The sequence below is a fragment of the Peromyscus maniculatus genome, chromosome 1 (genome assembly GCF_049852395.1).
Source record: "Peromyscus maniculatus bairdii isolate BWxNUB_F1_BW_parent chromosome 1, HU_Pman_BW_mat_3.1, whole genome shotgun sequence".
NCBI classification, from domain to species: Eukaryota; Metazoa; Chordata; class Mammalia; order Rodentia; family Cricetidae; genus Peromyscus; species Peromyscus maniculatus.
The window spans coordinates 90,582,912-90,599,490 of NC_134852.1; the positions used below are offsets into that span (position 1 = coordinate 90,582,912).

Here is a 16,579-nt window from a genome sequence, read left to right on the forward strand (position 1 = left end):
GACAAGTCCCAGGCTCTGTCCTTGAGCTGCCATGGAGGCTGGTTGGCCTTGCATGTACTGACTGTGGGGGCTGCTCAGTGGCCCAGGCTCTGTCCTTGACTCATGCACGTAGCTCTAAGTTGGTGAGGGGTCCCAGACAGTAAACAACTGGCTGAACCCTGAGCAGTCAGAGTACGTGCAGAAAGGGAGCTACTGCAAGGACTATGTCTTTTGTTCGTGGCCCTCCCAGAGACTGCTTGCTCAAGTGTCAGGAAACTGAAATTGAGGCCTGATCTCTGAGAGAAGACTGACAGCCTCTTATGGCGTCTGCTTGGTCCTTTCAAAAACAGCTCACAACTGGAATGCTACTAAGTTGTAGGCATGCTCTGTTTGAATGTCACTCACCTGCTGCTCTGTTGCCGTCTCGTAAATCTTCCTTGGATTCTCAGTCTTCTCCTTCAGTCAGAAGGACTCTTTTTGGAACTGTTCAATTTTATTTTATTTTATATATTTTGAGACATGGGTGTAGTCCACACTGCACTCAAATGTATTTTGTAGTTGAAGCTGTCTTGAATTTCTGATTTTTAACTCTACTTTCCAAGTGCTGGGGTTTCATATATATACCACCACTTCAGGCTTGGATTTTTTAGTTTCAAAAAATTGTGTGGTTGGTTCTTTTGAAGTAGAGTCTCACTATATATCCCTGGCTATCCCAGAACTTACTATGTGGACCAGGCTGGCCTTGAACTTTCAGACATCCTTCTGCCTCTGCCTCCCAAGTGCTGGCATTAAAAGTGTTTGCCATCACATCTGTCTTAGTGTTCTATTGCTTTGAAGAGCCACTGGCAGCTCTTATAAAGGAAACCATTTAATTGGGGCTGGCTTATAGTTCAGACGTTTAGTCCATTATCGTCATGGCTGGAAGCATGGTGGCACACAGGCAGACATGGTGCTGGAGAAGGAGCTGAGAGTCCTACATCTGGATCCACAGGCAGCAGGGAGAGAACTAGCTTGAGTTTCTGAGACTTCAAAGCCCATCCCCTAGTGACACACTTCCTCCAACAAGGCCAGACCTCCTAATAGTGCCACTCCCTAGGGGCCTCTGATGGACATGGGGCCATTTTTATTAAACCACAACACCCAGCTCAAAAAAAATTTAAATTAATGAAATATTTCAAAGGACCATCAAGATGAGATGAGGTCAGATGGAGACATCGTATATAAATAAATTCTCAAGATTGATTCATTAAGCATTATCACAATCTTTTTTTTTTTTTATTTAACCAGCTATATAACATTTATTCTCTGGGAATATTCACTGGGAGAGCTTGGGTAGACCCATAGTCCATCCTTTTCCCGCAATTAGATGTGAGCTGATACAGGTCCATGCCCCATTGCTTCATGGTAATTCTGGGGGAAATTTTTTTTTTTTTTTTTTAATTAAGGTCTTAGATATGTGTAAGTTTGGAAGGCCTTTGCTATCTGAAAACTTCTCACTGGGTCTTGGCATGCTCCTCTGTAAAATGTGTGCCCTGGTAGCTAAATTTATCTTTCGAGCATCATCACACTGTTAAAAAGAATTAAGAATGTGTTTGAGGCATAGAGCAATGCTTTCCAACATGGGTTAATACACAGACTGGTAAAATTCTGCAGACTCCAGGAGTGAAAAGACAGGAGCAAATAACAGCCAGGATTTGGTTTAAAGCTCTGTTGTGTGCAGGTAGTGTTTGAAGTTCTTTGTGTGTGTTGTAATAGTTAACCCTTACATAGCTTCAATTTTGCCAGTACACTCAGTTTTCAAGTGAGGGAGTAAAAAAGTGAAGTAAAAAACGTTCCCTCCATCAGTGCTGTGCCTCCAGCACTTGAAAAGGATGCAGGCAGGCCAAACAATTTAAATTTGTTACGTCATTCTTCGGACAGTTGGGACACGTGTCTCAGAAGGCTAGGGTGCCATCAGCTGGAACCGTTAAATACTCAGGAAGTGTTCGTGAGTCATGATTTTTCTCTTTCACCGTACACAGTTAAAGCTGTCCTATGAGCCGGAACCTGACCTGCTACCGCCTCTGAAACTAGGAGCTTGCGTTCTGACCCAGGGAAGTCAGATCTTTCTACAAGAACCGCTGGTAAGACCTGCCGCCCCTGCGGCCACTCTCACCGTCGGTGGGAAGGCTGGTCTGCAGTGGGTCCCGTTCTCCCTGGACCTTTTCTAGTTCTTTCCATGTCCATTGTTTGTGACCCGTTTTAAGATTTATTTATTGTATTTTATGAATATGAGCATTTGCCTGCCTGGGTGTATGTGCGCCATGTGTGTGCCTGGTGCCTGGAGGCCAGAAGAGGGCATTGGATTGGAGCCAGTTGTGAACCACAGTGTGGCTGCTGAACCTCAAACCCAGATCCTCGACAAGAGCAGCAATTGCCAGTGCTGGGCCATCTCCCTATTTTGGTCTCTTGGTCAAAGTCTCCCTTCACTAATCGTGATTTCACTAATCGTGACTTCACTAATCGTGACAACCACCTCTTCCTAAGAGTGTCGTGTCTGTCCCTTACAGACCTTTGGTTACGCACCGGTGGAAGTAGAGATGTGCGCAGGAGTCTGGAGGGGTCTGGCTTCACTTGAGTTGCAGTGTGCACTCTGGTGAACTCTGGGGACTAGCTGTTCTTAGCTAGCTTCAGAAAGGTGGGAAGGGATGGCAAGAAGGGAGACACCCCACGAGTGACTTCGAATACAGGGCAAGGAGAGTGGGAAGAGGTTGAGTTGTCCCATCTGGTCGTCACTAATGGAACTTCAGGGCCATGAGATGATGCTGTGTTGGTGTCCCAAAGATCACCTCAGCATTCCCTGTCTCTAGAATAGCTTTCAGGACTTGGGGACATTTAACTTCATAATCGGCTCTCATGGTGTTGATACCAAACCAGAGAAGCGCATGTGGATTCATTCTGAGGTGTCGGCTCCTTGTGGGCCCATTTTGGGAAAGGCTTAGGAAACACCTCTGTTAGTTCAGTCCCACTTTTCCAGCTTTGTTAATTCAGATGGACCTGCTGTGTGGTGCCAGCGAATAACATGAGCTTTGTATAACATGAGCTTCGTATCAGCATCCTAGGTTCTTGTGGTTTGTTTTCTTCCCCAGGATCATCTGCTGTCTTGCATTCAGCATTGCTTGGCCTGGTATAAGAGCAAAGTGATTCCCCTGCAGCAGGGAGAGGAAAGAGAAGAGGAAGAGGAGGGATTGTACCATGAGCTGGATGATATGTTGGAGTCTATTACTATCAGAATGATTAAGAGTGAGCTAGAAGACTTTGAGCTGGTAATTACTGAGTCCTCAGCCGCGTGGACCAGTGGAGGCTTCCGTAGCATGTTAATTTGTGTTTGTCTTTTAGGATAAATCAGCAGATTTTTCTCAGAGCTCTAGTGTCGGCATCAAGAATAATATCTGTGCATGTCTCATAATGGGAGTGTGTGAAGTTCTAATAGAATATAATTTCTCCATAAGTAATTTCAGGTAAGGATTGCTATGACCCTTGATACAGTTTTATCATTTGTTCATTTACTCAATCATTACATTAGACATGAAAAGAGCAAAGACTATAATATTATGTCTTTCCCTTTCTTCGGTTTTTTTTCTTTTGAGACAGGGTCTCATTACATAGCCCTGGCTGGCTTAGAACTCACTCTATAGACCAGGCTGGCCTCGAACTCACAGAGATCAGCCTACCTCTGCCTCCCAAGTGCTGGGGTTAAAGGCGTGTGTCATCATGCCTTATGTTTTTTCCACCAGGCCTGTGAATTCTGTCTTCCTGCAAGTTTTCATTTATTCGCAGTTCCCAGATCCTGAATTCAAGTACTACTGACTCTAATACAAGAATTTTATTAGTGGTAGTACTGGGCTTCCATGGTCGTCTCTGACTGGAACGAATCAGAGCAAAGAGAAAGGGGCTCCCAGAGATTGCTGTGACTTGGGGTACCAGTGCTAATGCGGGCCCATTCCCTCACAAAGCTGTATCTAAGATCATCGGACATTTGAGGAAGCCTGGTAATCGTATCCTCCAGGAAACCTGACCACAGGTGCTGACGCTGCTGTCTCTGCTCTCGCTTTCCTTTTATGCAGCAAGAGTAAGTTTGAGGAGATTCTGAGCCTGTTTACCTGTTACAAGAGATTCTCCGACATCCTCAACGAAAAGGCTGGTAAAGGCAAAACTAAAATGACCAGTAAGACACATGACAGCCTTTTGTCCATGAAATTCGTGTCTGATCTTCTCAGTGCTCTCTTCAGGTAAGATTCTCCTGGCCACGAGAGGCAGTCCCGCCAAGAGAGCATGGGCCCAGTGTCCCGGGTTGCCCAGTTTGGAGTCATAGTTGGCGCCATGTCATATACAGTAGGAAGTAAGTTAGGAGATTTTAATTTGCTTAACATGAAAACTGCATCACCCAAGGGAGGCATTCTAAAGGGGGAGGGTGTACCTCAAAACTGTTCAAGCAAATGAGAAGCTGTGGACTAATGAATGAGAAGGATGGGTTCTAGCGGTGTTGTAAGAAGATCTCAAGACCTCTGTACGCAACAGCAGATAAAAGGGGGAGAAAGGAGAAACTGAACTGAATAACAGCAGGACAATCCAAAGTCTGAAAGACTGAGACCGATGCTTTGAGTTCATTAAAGTGGGAGGGATGGGGGGGGGGAGCAGCCATGGCAGTGACTTATGGTGTCCATCAGATCGTGCTGAGTGCTGCTGTTCTGAAGTCTCTAGAAAGCCTAATCCCAGACCACAGCAACAGGAGGGAAGTCTCTTTTTCCCCTTGTATCTAGTACTGGGGACTAAACACAAGCCTTGCGTGTGTTAGGCACATACCACCTGGCTGTACCCCACCCCTTTTCTCTTTTTCTTCTGGACAGGATCATGTTCCACTGCCCAGTCTGGCCTGGAATTTGCAATCCTCCTGTCTCACCCTCCCAGTTGCTGAGATTACAGGTCCCACCGCCAGGTTCAGCTCCTGCCTTCCTTCCTTCCTTTTCTCTCTCTAGAGATAGTGTCCAGAGCCATGAAGAAAGCCTGTCTGTCCTGCGGTCCAGCAGTGAGTTTATGCACTATGCAGTGAATGTAGCTCTGCAGAAGGTGCAGCAGCTGATACGAAGAGGGCACGTGAGTGGTCCTGATGGCCAAAACCCAGACAAGGTCTTTCAGAGCCTCTGTGACATAACTCGGTAAGCCACTTCGAACCTTTAAACTGTGTGCTATCTTGTGTGTTGTGAATTCTGCAAGATAGGAAATTAGGGACAGAACGATTGGGCATGTGTTAGGAGTGAAAGTGTAGTAGCTCGTAGTGAGTCTTGTTTTGGGTGGATTCTTGGTCTCATATAAAATCTTCCTGCATTCCCAGCATAGAAAAGGGTATTATTACATAGTGATGGAATTGTGCATAAAGTGAGCATGACCATCCTAATGTACATGCACCTGCCAACAGATGAAAAGTACTTAAAAGCAAATAAATAAATAGGCTAGAGGGATGACTCAGCAGTTCAGAGTGTGTACTGTGTGCTGTTCTTGACCCTGGCTCAGTCCCTCACACCTATACCAGGTGGTTCACAGTCCCCTCTATCTTAGATCGAGAAGGACCCAGCAGACTCCTGCACCCACATGTGTATATCCACACACACAATACACATACACTTAATTTAAAATGAAGTAAAATCTTTCTTAAAAAGAAATAAAACTAGCTGGGTAGTGGTGGTGCACACCTTTAATCCCAGCACTCGGGAGGCAAAGGTAGGTGGATCTCAGTGAGTTTGAGGCCAGCCTGGGTTACAAAGTAAATTTCAGGACAGCCAGGACTGTTACACTAAGAAACCCTATCTCAAAAAACAATAACAGCAAAAAAAAAAAAAAAGAAAGAAAGAAAAAGAAAAATACAAAAAGCAGGAAAGAGATGAAGACCTGAACAGCGTTATCACCCATCTTTACTGAATTGACATCTGTAGAAGGCTCAGTAATGTTAGGGTCCGAGAGAAGCCCCCGAGAAAGACCATCAATCATGTATGCAATCAACAAGAGCATTTATTATTTCCAACATGTTGGGGTGGCAAATAGTGACCCTGAAGGGAGGTCACAAGCTCCTTTTAAGCGGAGTTAGGGGAATTCCAGGGAGGAGGCATTAATCTGGTGCTGGTTGGTGGAGGAAAGATTAGTCTGGGGGCAGATTGGTGGGAGGCTCTAGTGGTTAGGGACCTTCCAGCTACAGGGTAGGAAAAGCTCTCTTTAGCCAGCAGAAGGCTGGGGGGCGCCTGCTGATTGGTTGCCCCTGAGTTTTGGTCTTCCTGAGGACTGCGTGCTCAGCTTCAGCCAGTTCCAGTAAACCGAAAGTAAGGCCTGGTCCCTGGCAGGGCTTTTAGAAACCTGATGGCTGTGGTCTAACTCCCCAGTCCTCTCAAGTAACAGCTTCTAAAACATTCTTTTCCTGTACATGTAGTGCTTTGATCAGGGTATACCACGGGGGATGGGGGATGGCTCAGGAGTTAGGAACTGAAGACTGCTACCGTCTGACACTGTATCTGGGGAGGTGTTGTAGGGGTTACGGCTGTGAGGGGACATCCCCAGTACACGTGTGAGAGCTCTGAAGGAAAAGTTTTCCTGGCAGTCGGGAGCCAAGGAGTACCACAAAGTCACATCGTATAACAAACCTCCCAAGAAATGATTGGGAAGGACACAAGAAGGCAGCTGCCTCTGCTTGGGCGGGGGCAGCAGGGAACTGAGGCAGGCTTATACGGGGTTTCTTGGAGTTTTCCTGAGTGGGGATTGGTAAGATTCAAACCAAGCCCGGGATTGGAGAGGTTTCCTGCTGGTTAGTTTTTTTGCTAACTTGACACACACTAGAGTCATCTGGAGTGAGGGATTGCCTCCATCAGGTCATCTAGGCAGGTCTGCGAGGGCATTTTCTGGGTTAATGACTGATGTGTGTGAGCCCCAGTGCACTGTGGGTGGGGCCACCCCCGGGCAGGTGGTCCTGGGTCCTGTAAGACAGCAGGCTGAGCAAAGCCATGGGGAGCAAGCCAGTGAGCAGCACCCCTTCAGTGATAACACTTGCATAGGGAACTTGTACAACGTGGAATCGTGGGAAAAGCAACGAGACTGGTAGTTACTTGTAAACCAAGGAGCGTTGACTATCAAGGAGGTATAGAAACACCTTAATGGCGAGTCAGTTTCACATGTGTGAGCTTCTGAGACTTCACAGAACCTTTGTGTACATGGGACAAGGTTTACCATGTAGAGGTTGACGTTAATGGTCCATGCTGACAAACCACTTTCCCGCACTTTAGGGTCTTGCTGTGGAGGTACATGTCCATCCCTATCTCAGTGGAAGAGTCCGGAAAGAAAGAGAAAGGGAAGAGCCTCTCACTGCTGTGCTTGGAGGGTTTGCAGAAGACCTTCAGCGCTGTGCAACAGTTCTATCAACCCAAGATCCAGCAGTTTCTCAGGGCTCTGGGTAGGCACTGTAGTGTCAGAAATGGCTGGCTTTGGTTTCTCCAAAGCCAGACCCCTTGAATCTGTTTGCGCACCTACCAGAGGACACCTGAGAAGAGGCCTCACGCTGCTGAGGAGTGACATCTAGTGGATTCGGGGTTGGCACTTACTGCATTGCCTTCAACCACAAATAGTGACTGAAGATGGAACAGAGCAGTAAGAAAGTGAAGTTAAAGCCAGGCGGTGGTGGTGGTGCACGCCTTTAAACCCAGCACTCGGGAGGCAGAGGCAGGTGGCTGTCTGTGAGTTCGAGGCCAGCCTGGTCTACAGAGCGAGTTCTAGGACAGGACAGAGCTACATAATAAAGAGACCCTGTCTCGATCCTTGTCACCACCACCCCTTTGAAAAAAAGAAAGTGAAATTTAGAAAGACATTTAACTCAGCCTCCAGACTTTTTTTTTTGTTGGTGGTGGTGGCTTTCTAAAATTTTAACTGTCCCCAGGCATGATGGCTCAGACCTGTAATCCCAGTACTTGGGAAGCTGAGTCAGGATCACAAGTTTGAGGCCAGACTTGACTCATAGTGAGTTCCCGGGCTATGAGATCCAGTCTCAGAATAATGCAATTTTTTTTTTTTGTTTGTTTGTTTTTTTGTTTTTCGAGACAGGGTTTCTCTGTAGCTTTGTGCCTTTCCTGGAACTCGCTTTGGAGACCAGGCTGGCCTCGAACTCACAGAGATCCGCCTGCCTCTGCCTCCCGAGTGCTGGGATTAAAGGCGTGCACCACCACCGCCCGGGAGAATAATGCAATTTTAAGTATTAGTTCTGTCTAAAGTTGGTGTGTGGTGGTACATGCATATAAACTTAGCACTCAAGGGGGAAAGGCAGGAAGAGTACCACAAATTTGAGGCTGCATAATAATTTCTAGATTAGGAAAGGTTACAAGGTGAGGCTCTACCAAAAATGTGTGTGTGTATGTGTGTCTAATTAAAAAAAAAAAGTGCCTGGGCCTGGAGAGATGGCTCAACAGTTAAGAGCACTGGCTGCTTTTCTAGAGGACATGGGTTTGATTCCCAGCACCCACATGGCAGCTCACAGCCATCTGTAACTCCAGTTCCAAGGGGATCTGATGCCCTCTCCTAGCCTCTCCAGGTACGTGGGTACTGCACACACATGGTGCACAGATACACATGCAGGCCAAACACCCATACACACAAAACAAAAAGAAAGGAGGTTTCTAAGTAAAAACAGGGCTGAGGCTATAGCTTAGTTGGTCGAGTGCCGGCCTAGCACAGATGAGGGCCTAGGGTCAATCCCCAGGACCAAAGTGGGGGTGGTGTGGGGGTCCAAAGAGAACTGGGTATGATGATGGTGCAGGCCGGTTATCCCTGCATTCAGGACGCTGAGACAGGAGGGTTGCAGGTTCAGGGCTACCTAGATAAGAAGTTCTCGGCTTGGTTGGGTTTTTACATTGACCTTGTCTCAAAAAACAAAAGAACAACAACAACCCAGGTCCGTTTGAAAGAAGACAGGATTGTTTCCATTTCCAGATGTCACAGGCACAGAAGAAGAGGAAGAAGAAGCAGCTATCACTGTCACTCAAAGAGCTGCCTTCCAGATCCGGCAGTTTCAGGTGAGACGCCTTGGGAAGCGGCTGTGTTGAAGTCTTCCTGGAGGATTCCGACAGGAAGGAACCGAGGGAAAAGTGATGTGTTTGAAAGGCTCCTAGTGAGGGTCCCACAGAACTCTCGGCCTCAGGAATCATCGTTTAAGGGGCCATAAAGTTGGTCTCCTGGAGGCAGGTTTTTTGGTTTGATTATATGGTATAATTTGGCCTTGTCTAACAGACACCTGGACTGGAAACAGGAAGCCTGTGAAGTTTCTCAGCAGTAATTGTCAGGGTTATCAGTGTGTTCCGTGTCAAGGATTTCTTTCACAGATAATGGTTGCCATTCCACCTGTGTCCCGGGACTCGTTGCTGGGAACAGAAGAAGTAAAACATTCCTGAAGGGAGCTCCATTGTAGTCAGGCAGACTGCCAAACGGATACTCAAATCCGACTGGTTGTCAGGGCACCGGCGGCAGCGGAGCCGAGTTTGGGGCACGGTCCAGCCCTGAGGTCAGAGGCTGAGCTCCAGCTCCAAGCAGAAGAGAACCACCAGAAACTGTAGTTTGTTCCTCGTGGGTACTGCAGGAGTGAGGCCAGAAACCGCCCTAGTTTGCAAGAGAATTCTTCAGTTTCCGCTGAAACAGAAAACTGCTGTTCAGTTCAGGCCGGAGTTTATCCCCTTGGCTTCTGTTCCAGCCACGAGGCTGTCCAGCTTTGGTCTCTTCTCTGATACAGAATGTCTACACCGTCTGTTTGCAGAGGTCCTTGTTGAACTTGCTTAGCGGCGAAGAGGAAGATTTTAACAGTCGAGAGGCCTTGCTGCTCATCACCATTCTCTCCGCCTTGTCCAGGATGCTGGAGCCCACCTCTCCTCAGGTAACAGCAGTGCTTGTTCGGTCCCATCTAGTCTCCCTCAGAAGACGAGAACTGTGTCATCGGGAAAGCGGAGACCTAGGGCTGAGGATGGGGCTGGTCGGCAGGACCTGTGTTCACCTTGTACTCGGCCATGTGTCTGATCCCCAGCCACATAAATCCAAAGGAAGACCAGACGCTCAGGGTCATCCTCGGCTGCATAGCAAGTTTGAGGCCCCCTTACTTGAAGAAAATCAAAAGTATCCCCTGACTATCCTTTCAGAGGTGCTGTAGGGTGGATCTTTTCCTATCGTTGTTCTGTCAGAGCACATGCAGCCACGTGAGGTCAGGAACATACTGACTTGGTTTGTCCACTACGAACACTGTTTCTGTCAGACAGGTTTGTCTCTGGTGCCCTCAGCCTTTTTAACACGCCTCTTTCCCGAGCCTTGTGCTTCTGGTGGTTCTGCCTTTTCGGAAATGACAGAGCTTTAATTGTGAAGGCAGCTGAAGTTCAGCGATTGGATTTCATAGGGAAACAACAGTTTGAGGGAAAATTTAACCAATGATAAGTCAGCGAGTGTGGCCGCAGTCCCACAGCAGAAACACCTGCAGAGATTATGTACATAGACTGCCCGTCCATATGAGCATCCACACATAAAGAGAATGAGAGAAGGGCCATTGGTGGGTCTGTTCAGTTCAACAGTAATAGCTCCATAGGACAGGAAAGGATCCATAGGGAGCTGGCAATCCATCCCTATCTACCCCGTCCTGTTGAAGCCCGAGGGACGCAAGGCTCCTCATGTGGGGTCTTGTCTCCAGGAACTGCTGTTCCCTGAGAGGCTGTCACCTGTGGTGGGGGGTGTTTGAGCACTGGAGGACAAGATCCTAATGTCCTAGATCCGGGTTAGCCTGGGAAGAGCTCCCTTTCCTCTCCAGTCCAGCCACAGCTCAGCCATACTGAAGCAGCTTCATCCCTTCATGCTGCTGCTTAACTGGTAAAGAAACAGAACTGTGTGGTTGGGGAGTTTGAGGACACAATAAATGAGTTTTGGAAAGACCCCTTCCCATTTAACCTCAGGTTATATCTCATTTTCTTATGTTTTTTGTTTGTTTTTGAGACAGGGAGCCACATAGCCCAGTCTCCTGTGAACTCGCTATGTTCCTAAGGATAACTGCGCTGGTTAGCTTTTTGTAAACTTGACACAAACTCGGGTGATCTGGAGTGAGGGATTGCCTCCACCAGGTCGCCTCTAGGCAGGTCTTGGTTAAGGATTGATGTGTGTGAGCCCCAGTGCACTGTGGGTGGTGCCACCCCTGGGCAGGTGTCCTGGGTCCTATAAGACCGCAGGCTGAGCAAAGCCATGGGGAGATAGCCAGTGAGCAGCACCCCTCCATGGTCTTAGCCTCAATTCCTGCCTCCAGAGTTCTGCTTTGAGTTCCTGCGCTGACGTTCCTCAGTGATGGACGGTGAGCTGTTAAACCAAACCAAACCCTTCCATACTCAAGGTGCTTTCAGCCAGAATGTTTCCTACAACAAAAGAAACCAAAATAGAATATGTTGAAGGAGACCCTCCCCCAGCACAACAGGGGCTCCCTCCCCGACCCCAGATTAGGTGCAGGCTACACCCAGACACCTGTTTTCACAGAGATCCTTTGTTAAACAGGAAAGAAAAGTTAAAGTGGCTGCTCTCTGACTCAGAAACACAGCAGCAAATGACCGTCAGGTGTCATTGTTAAGAGGAGAAAAAGGGGAGGTCTGTGTTAGAACGGGCCAGGATGTGGTGGTAAGAGAGAGAGAGAGGAGGAGGGAGAGGGGAAGGGGACCAGGGAAGGGCCCGGGGGTGTTTGTCCAGAAGGGACAAAGGTCTGCCTCTGGACAAAGGAGACAGGCATGACACATAGGAAAACGGCGGTCTAGAAAGGTAAGGGGGAAAACCTCAGGTTAGGATGAGGTATTTCATTTTGATTGGGTGTGTTAATTAGGTGATAATGAAGGGTTTCTGATTGCTGGACTTTAATACTGATACCTGGACTTCAGTAGTCAGCCTCAGGAGGTGGCCAAATAAGGGAACAGACCTTGGTGGCTAGCTTCAGGAATGGAATCTAACAGCTTTAGCAAGGTGAGGGGGTGGGGGGAAGGGCAAGGCCTGCCAGAGCCACGTGCTCCAGCGAGCTGGTGCCCTTCATGCAGAACCTGAAGCTTCTCGGCTTTCTGCCCCCACCCTCCCAGGGGCCAGTATTACAGGCATGCGGCACAAGCGCTCTTCACAACTGACCTACGTCCCTAGTTCCCACCCAACATTTGTTATTGATAATTTTACTTGAGCTTTGAGCGGGTAATAAAGTTCTGTCGTTTGAAAGTGAGGAACTATAACAGTGTTTACCGACTCTCGTCTGCCCTTTTCATCCCCTCCGTGTCTTCTTAAATAAGCAAACACTTAATCTTGTCTGAGTCTTTCAAGAGTTTCCTATGGAAGCAAATACAAATATCGATTCTTACCCTAGACCCCGGCATCTCACCGCAGGAGAGGGCTTCTGCATCCTAGTTACTCCGTTGGCATGGGTTCTGGAAGTCTTTTACTGTCAATTCAGAGACCTTTAGTTATTGATGGATTGACCTTTTAGTTACCGACCTCATAATTGACCTTTTCCCTCAGCAAACCAAAAATCTTCAGTGTCTGTACTTCACTGCCTGCATATCAGTTCAGTGCTTTCGTGCCTGCAAGCCTGTTTGAGATTCCTGCTACCCCAAAACTTCGTCCCCTCTGCCTAAGAAAAGTCTGGGTGTGTTTGTATGTATATATTTCTTCTTCCGCCCCCCTCCCCCTTCTCTTATGTTTTTATAGCCAAGATCTTCTCCCACACCTCTCTGTTAGCCAGGTGACCTGTAAAGTATCTGAAGTATCAGGACATAGGATGTTTAGCCCCGGACTTCATGGTAGCAGCAGAGAAAGCTCAGAGATGAGAACTCAGATCCAGATCTCGGGACACTTAGCCCTTAATGACAGAGACATTGAGTGTCCAGCCGCGTGCTGTGAGATGTGCGGCTCCTTCTCATCACGTCACCCTCATTTTTATGCTGTTCTTATGTAACCGATTACGTCCAGGCACAGTTTGGTAGGTGATTTGCTAGGCCTGGAAAGGTCTAAGGATCTTCTGACTAAAAAAAAAAAAAAAAAAGTTTCATTTTGTTTTGTTTTTCTTTCTTATTTATTTTTATAGAAAAAAAGACAAGGTCTGACTTTGTAGCCCTGGCTGGCCTGGAACCCAGTATGTAGATTGGGCTGCTCTAACTCACAGAAATCTGCCTGCCTCTCCCTCCCAAGTGCCACCACACCCAGCACCTTTTTCTGTAACCACTGAAGGTCTTTTGTTTAGTTCACGCAGATGTTATCCTGGACGGCTAAGATTTGCAAGGAACACAGCCAGGGTGAGTTTCCTGCTTCCCTTCCCGGGCTTTATACAGAATCACCATCACCAAAACCTGTTAGAGAGGGATTCCCTCTACACCCTCACCCGCCAGTCTAGTCTGCCACAGCTGTAACAGTGCATCAAACTTTCCTTCCTTACTGCTCCTAGAGGATGCCTCCTTTTGCAAGAGTCTGATGAACCTGTTCTTCAGCCTGCACGTCTTGTATAAGAGTCCTGTCACCCTGCTTCGTGACTTGTCCCAGGATATCCATGGGCAGCTGGGAGACATAGACCAGGTAGCCACCGCAGATCTAGTGTGGCATCCCGTGTGGGGAGTGGTCAAGGCCTACTGGTCTCAGGGCTGGCCTCTCTTCCTTTCCAGGACGTAGAGATAGAGAAAACAAACCACTTTGCTATGGTGAATGTGAGAACAGCTGCCCCCACTGTCTGTGTAAGTGTTGATGGGATCCAGGGAAACAGCCCTGGCCGCCCCTCCCACCGCGCTCCAGCTGGGGTCCTTACAACGCCTCCTGTCCTCGGGCCTGTAAGGTCCCTGCGGAAGCGATGCTTGGTACTGCCCCAGCAATGTGAACCCTGCCACACAGTCGTTCCTTTTTTTTTCACAGTTACTTGTTCTGAGTCAGGCTGAGAAAGTCCTGGAAGAAGTGGACTGGTTGATCACCAAGATTAAGGGTTCGGTGAACCAAGAAACTGTATCAGACGAAAAGACTGCAGATGGGGATCGTAATGCCGGCCAAGTCCACCCAAGTATAAATGCCGTGAACCCATTTCCCTGGGGTGGTTTAATTCTCCTCCGCTGTGGTCTAGAAAATAAGACTGAACGGCATCACCCTCGTCTCTCTCCAGAAGATGCCTCCTCTCAAGCTCTTCCACCGAACCTTCTCATTGAGAAAGCCATCATCATGCAGCTGGGGACACTGGTTACTGTCTTCCATGAACTCGTACAGACAGCTCTGCCCTCAGGCAGCTGCGTGGACACTTTATTAAAGGACCTGTCCAAAATATACAGCACCCTAACGGCGTTTGTCAAATATGTGAGTGTCCCCCGTCTTGTCCCCACTGGCCAGGTGCAGAGTGCCTCCGAACACGGCTCTCCCACACTGTCCTCACAGTTTCGTTCTCGTGTGTTCCGTAGTTAGCTGGGTTCTCCACAGGTCAGGGGAGAAATCCTGGGCGTAAGCGAAATCAGCTTTGCTGGGCATAGTGGATTTCACCTCCAACGGAGAATGAACATACAGGAACCTCTCTGGTCCTCGGTGAATTCAGAAGGTGATGGGAACTAGGTAGTTTATATTCTGTAAGTGATCTAGACTAAGTCCTTAGGTATTGACAGCACAGCCCGAGTGTGCTCATCCCTGGAACGTGCGTCTCCAGTCACCTGCTGTGGCTGCTAAGCTACTGTGGTGGAGACACCGGGAGCCTGTCCTCTTTACTAGCAATGTAAGAGGAGGGATTTATCTCCCAAATGGAGGGACTCTGCCTGAAGGGTCTTAAAGCATTGAGCTGCTCAAGCCGGAAGCAAACCCATGGCTGCCTGTTTGGGAAGCTTTGTGTCTGGCTTGGCTGTGAACGTTCCCTTTCCTCTGTAGTCGGGGCAGGGAGACACACTCCATGGCTGACGGCTAACCTAGGAATTCTTGGTTAGTATCTCCAGGTGTGTCAGAGCTCCAGAGGAATCCCAAACACTGTGGAAAAGTTGGTGAGTGAGGACGGCTTTCCTAAGGACGGGGGACATTTTACTGCTACGGTTACATTCCCGTCTCTCTCCTTGCCACAGGTGAAGCTGACCGGCTCTCATCTGACCCCCGTGTGTTACTCCTTCATTTCTTACGTGCAAGTAAGTGATTGGAGGGTGTACCAAAATAATCTCCAAGAAAGGGCGTCATGGAGGGCTAGAGCCATGAGCCAGTGACTAGGAGTTTGGAGAACTCTTGGAAGACCCAGGTTAGGTTTCCAGCACGCACATCATCAGGTGGTTCATAACTGCCTGGAACTCAAGCTCCAGGAGATCCGAGACATCTGATTCTGACTTCTTTGGGAGAGAGAATATGAGAATATTTAAAATAATAAAAATAAATCTTTAAAAAAAGTAAAAGAGCTACTTTGCTTTGTCCCAGGAGCTGCTTGGCCACCTGGGCTGAGTGTACGCAGCCTCTCCCGCATGTCAGTCAGAGATCCCATGGGAACAAAGCAAGACCAGAGAGAGCTTTACAGGCCTTGACATACCAAGGAGACCACCTTTCGAGATAGGAAGCATTTGCTCTGCTTGTGTGGAATGACCAAAGGCAGCCTGGGTCCATTCTGGGTGACTACAAGTCCAGGCATCAGGACTCTTCTCAGTAACAGCAACCGACACCTGGGGGGCTGGGATCGGGTGGCAGGGTTGTAGGCGCAGCCACGCTTGAGAGAGGTGGAGGAGAGCGACTTGTTGGATCCTGTGTCCAGACTCCTTTTCTAATGTATAGATTCAGGGATTGGAGATCTTTTTATTTTATGTGTATTTATTTTCTGTTTGCCTGCATGTATGGTACAGCCCAGGCTGGCTTTGAACTCATCTTCCTGCTTCTATCTCTCAGGAATCACAGGGGTGCACTGTCACACCCAGCTTTCCTACTCTGGGCAAGAAATTTACTCCTGATCTTTTTCTCTCTGAAATGCTTTCAGGCATGCCCTCTCAAACTTCAAACTTGGTATATTTTCATGTGGATGCCATTCTTTCAAATCTGTTCTGTCTCTGTAGGATATATCCATCCATTCCTAAACTGAGGTTTTGAATCCCCCCATCTTTTCAGGTTTGCCTTTGACACAGTCCTCGAGTGTAGTGCAGGCTAGCCTTGGACTTGAGATCCACCTGCTCAGCTCAAGTTCTGGGATTATAAGCATGCTGTCATACCCAGCTTCGTTGTCTCCCTCTTTGGAGGCAGGGTCTCACTTTGCAGCCCTGGCTAGCCTGGCTAGATGAGGTTTTGAACTTATAAGAGCTCCTCCTGCCTCTGCCTCCCCAGTGTTGGGGTTAAAGCTACCATGCCCAGCTTTTTTGTTGTTTACTTTTTGAGACAGGGTTTCTCTGTGTAACAGCCCTGGCTGTCCTGGAACTCACTCTGTAGACCAAGCTGGCCTTGAACTCAGCGATCCACCTGCCTCTGCCTCCCAAGTGCTGGGATTAAAGGCGTGCGCCACCATGCCTTCTATATTATTCTTAATGTTTATATAGCCACACAGATTTCATGAAGCATCCTTAGAGACTGAGACAGC

General features: G+C 48.1%; 1 protein-coding gene across 4 annotated transcripts in view; it reads left to right on the forward strand.

The window, feature by feature from the left end:
* Fanci (FA complementation group I) overlaps positions 1 to 16,579 on the forward strand; it is a 57,866-nt gene that overhangs the window by 37,400 nt on the left and 3,887 nt on the right. For all 4 annotated transcript variants that reach the window (XM_042278422.2, XM_042278426.2, XM_015994921.3 and 1 more), the window contains exons 20-34: positions 2,001 to 2,102; positions 3,108 to 3,284; positions 3,358 to 3,479; positions 4,086 to 4,250; positions 4,998 to 5,177; positions 7,287 to 7,453; positions 8,980 to 9,062; positions 9,797 to 9,913; positions 13,271 to 13,322; positions 13,472 to 13,599; positions 13,686 to 13,754; positions 13,930 to 14,071; positions 14,171 to 14,358; positions 14,970 to 15,023; positions 15,102 to 15,161. In XM_042278422.2, the coding sequence (XP_042134356.1) occupies positions 2,001 to 2,102; positions 3,108 to 3,284; positions 3,358 to 3,479; positions 4,086 to 4,250; positions 4,998 to 5,177; positions 7,287 to 7,453; positions 8,980 to 9,062; positions 9,797 to 9,913; positions 13,271 to 13,322; positions 13,472 to 13,599; positions 13,686 to 13,754; positions 13,930 to 14,071; positions 14,171 to 14,358; positions 14,970 to 15,023; positions 15,102 to 15,161 (1,806 nt within the window). The remainder of the gene's footprint in view (positions 1 to 2,000; positions 2,103 to 3,107; positions 3,285 to 3,357; positions 3,480 to 4,085; positions 4,251 to 4,997; positions 5,178 to 7,286; positions 7,454 to 8,979; positions 9,063 to 9,796; positions 9,914 to 13,270; positions 13,323 to 13,471; positions 13,600 to 13,685; positions 13,755 to 13,929; positions 14,072 to 14,170; positions 14,359 to 14,969; positions 15,024 to 15,101; positions 15,162 to 16,579) is intronic.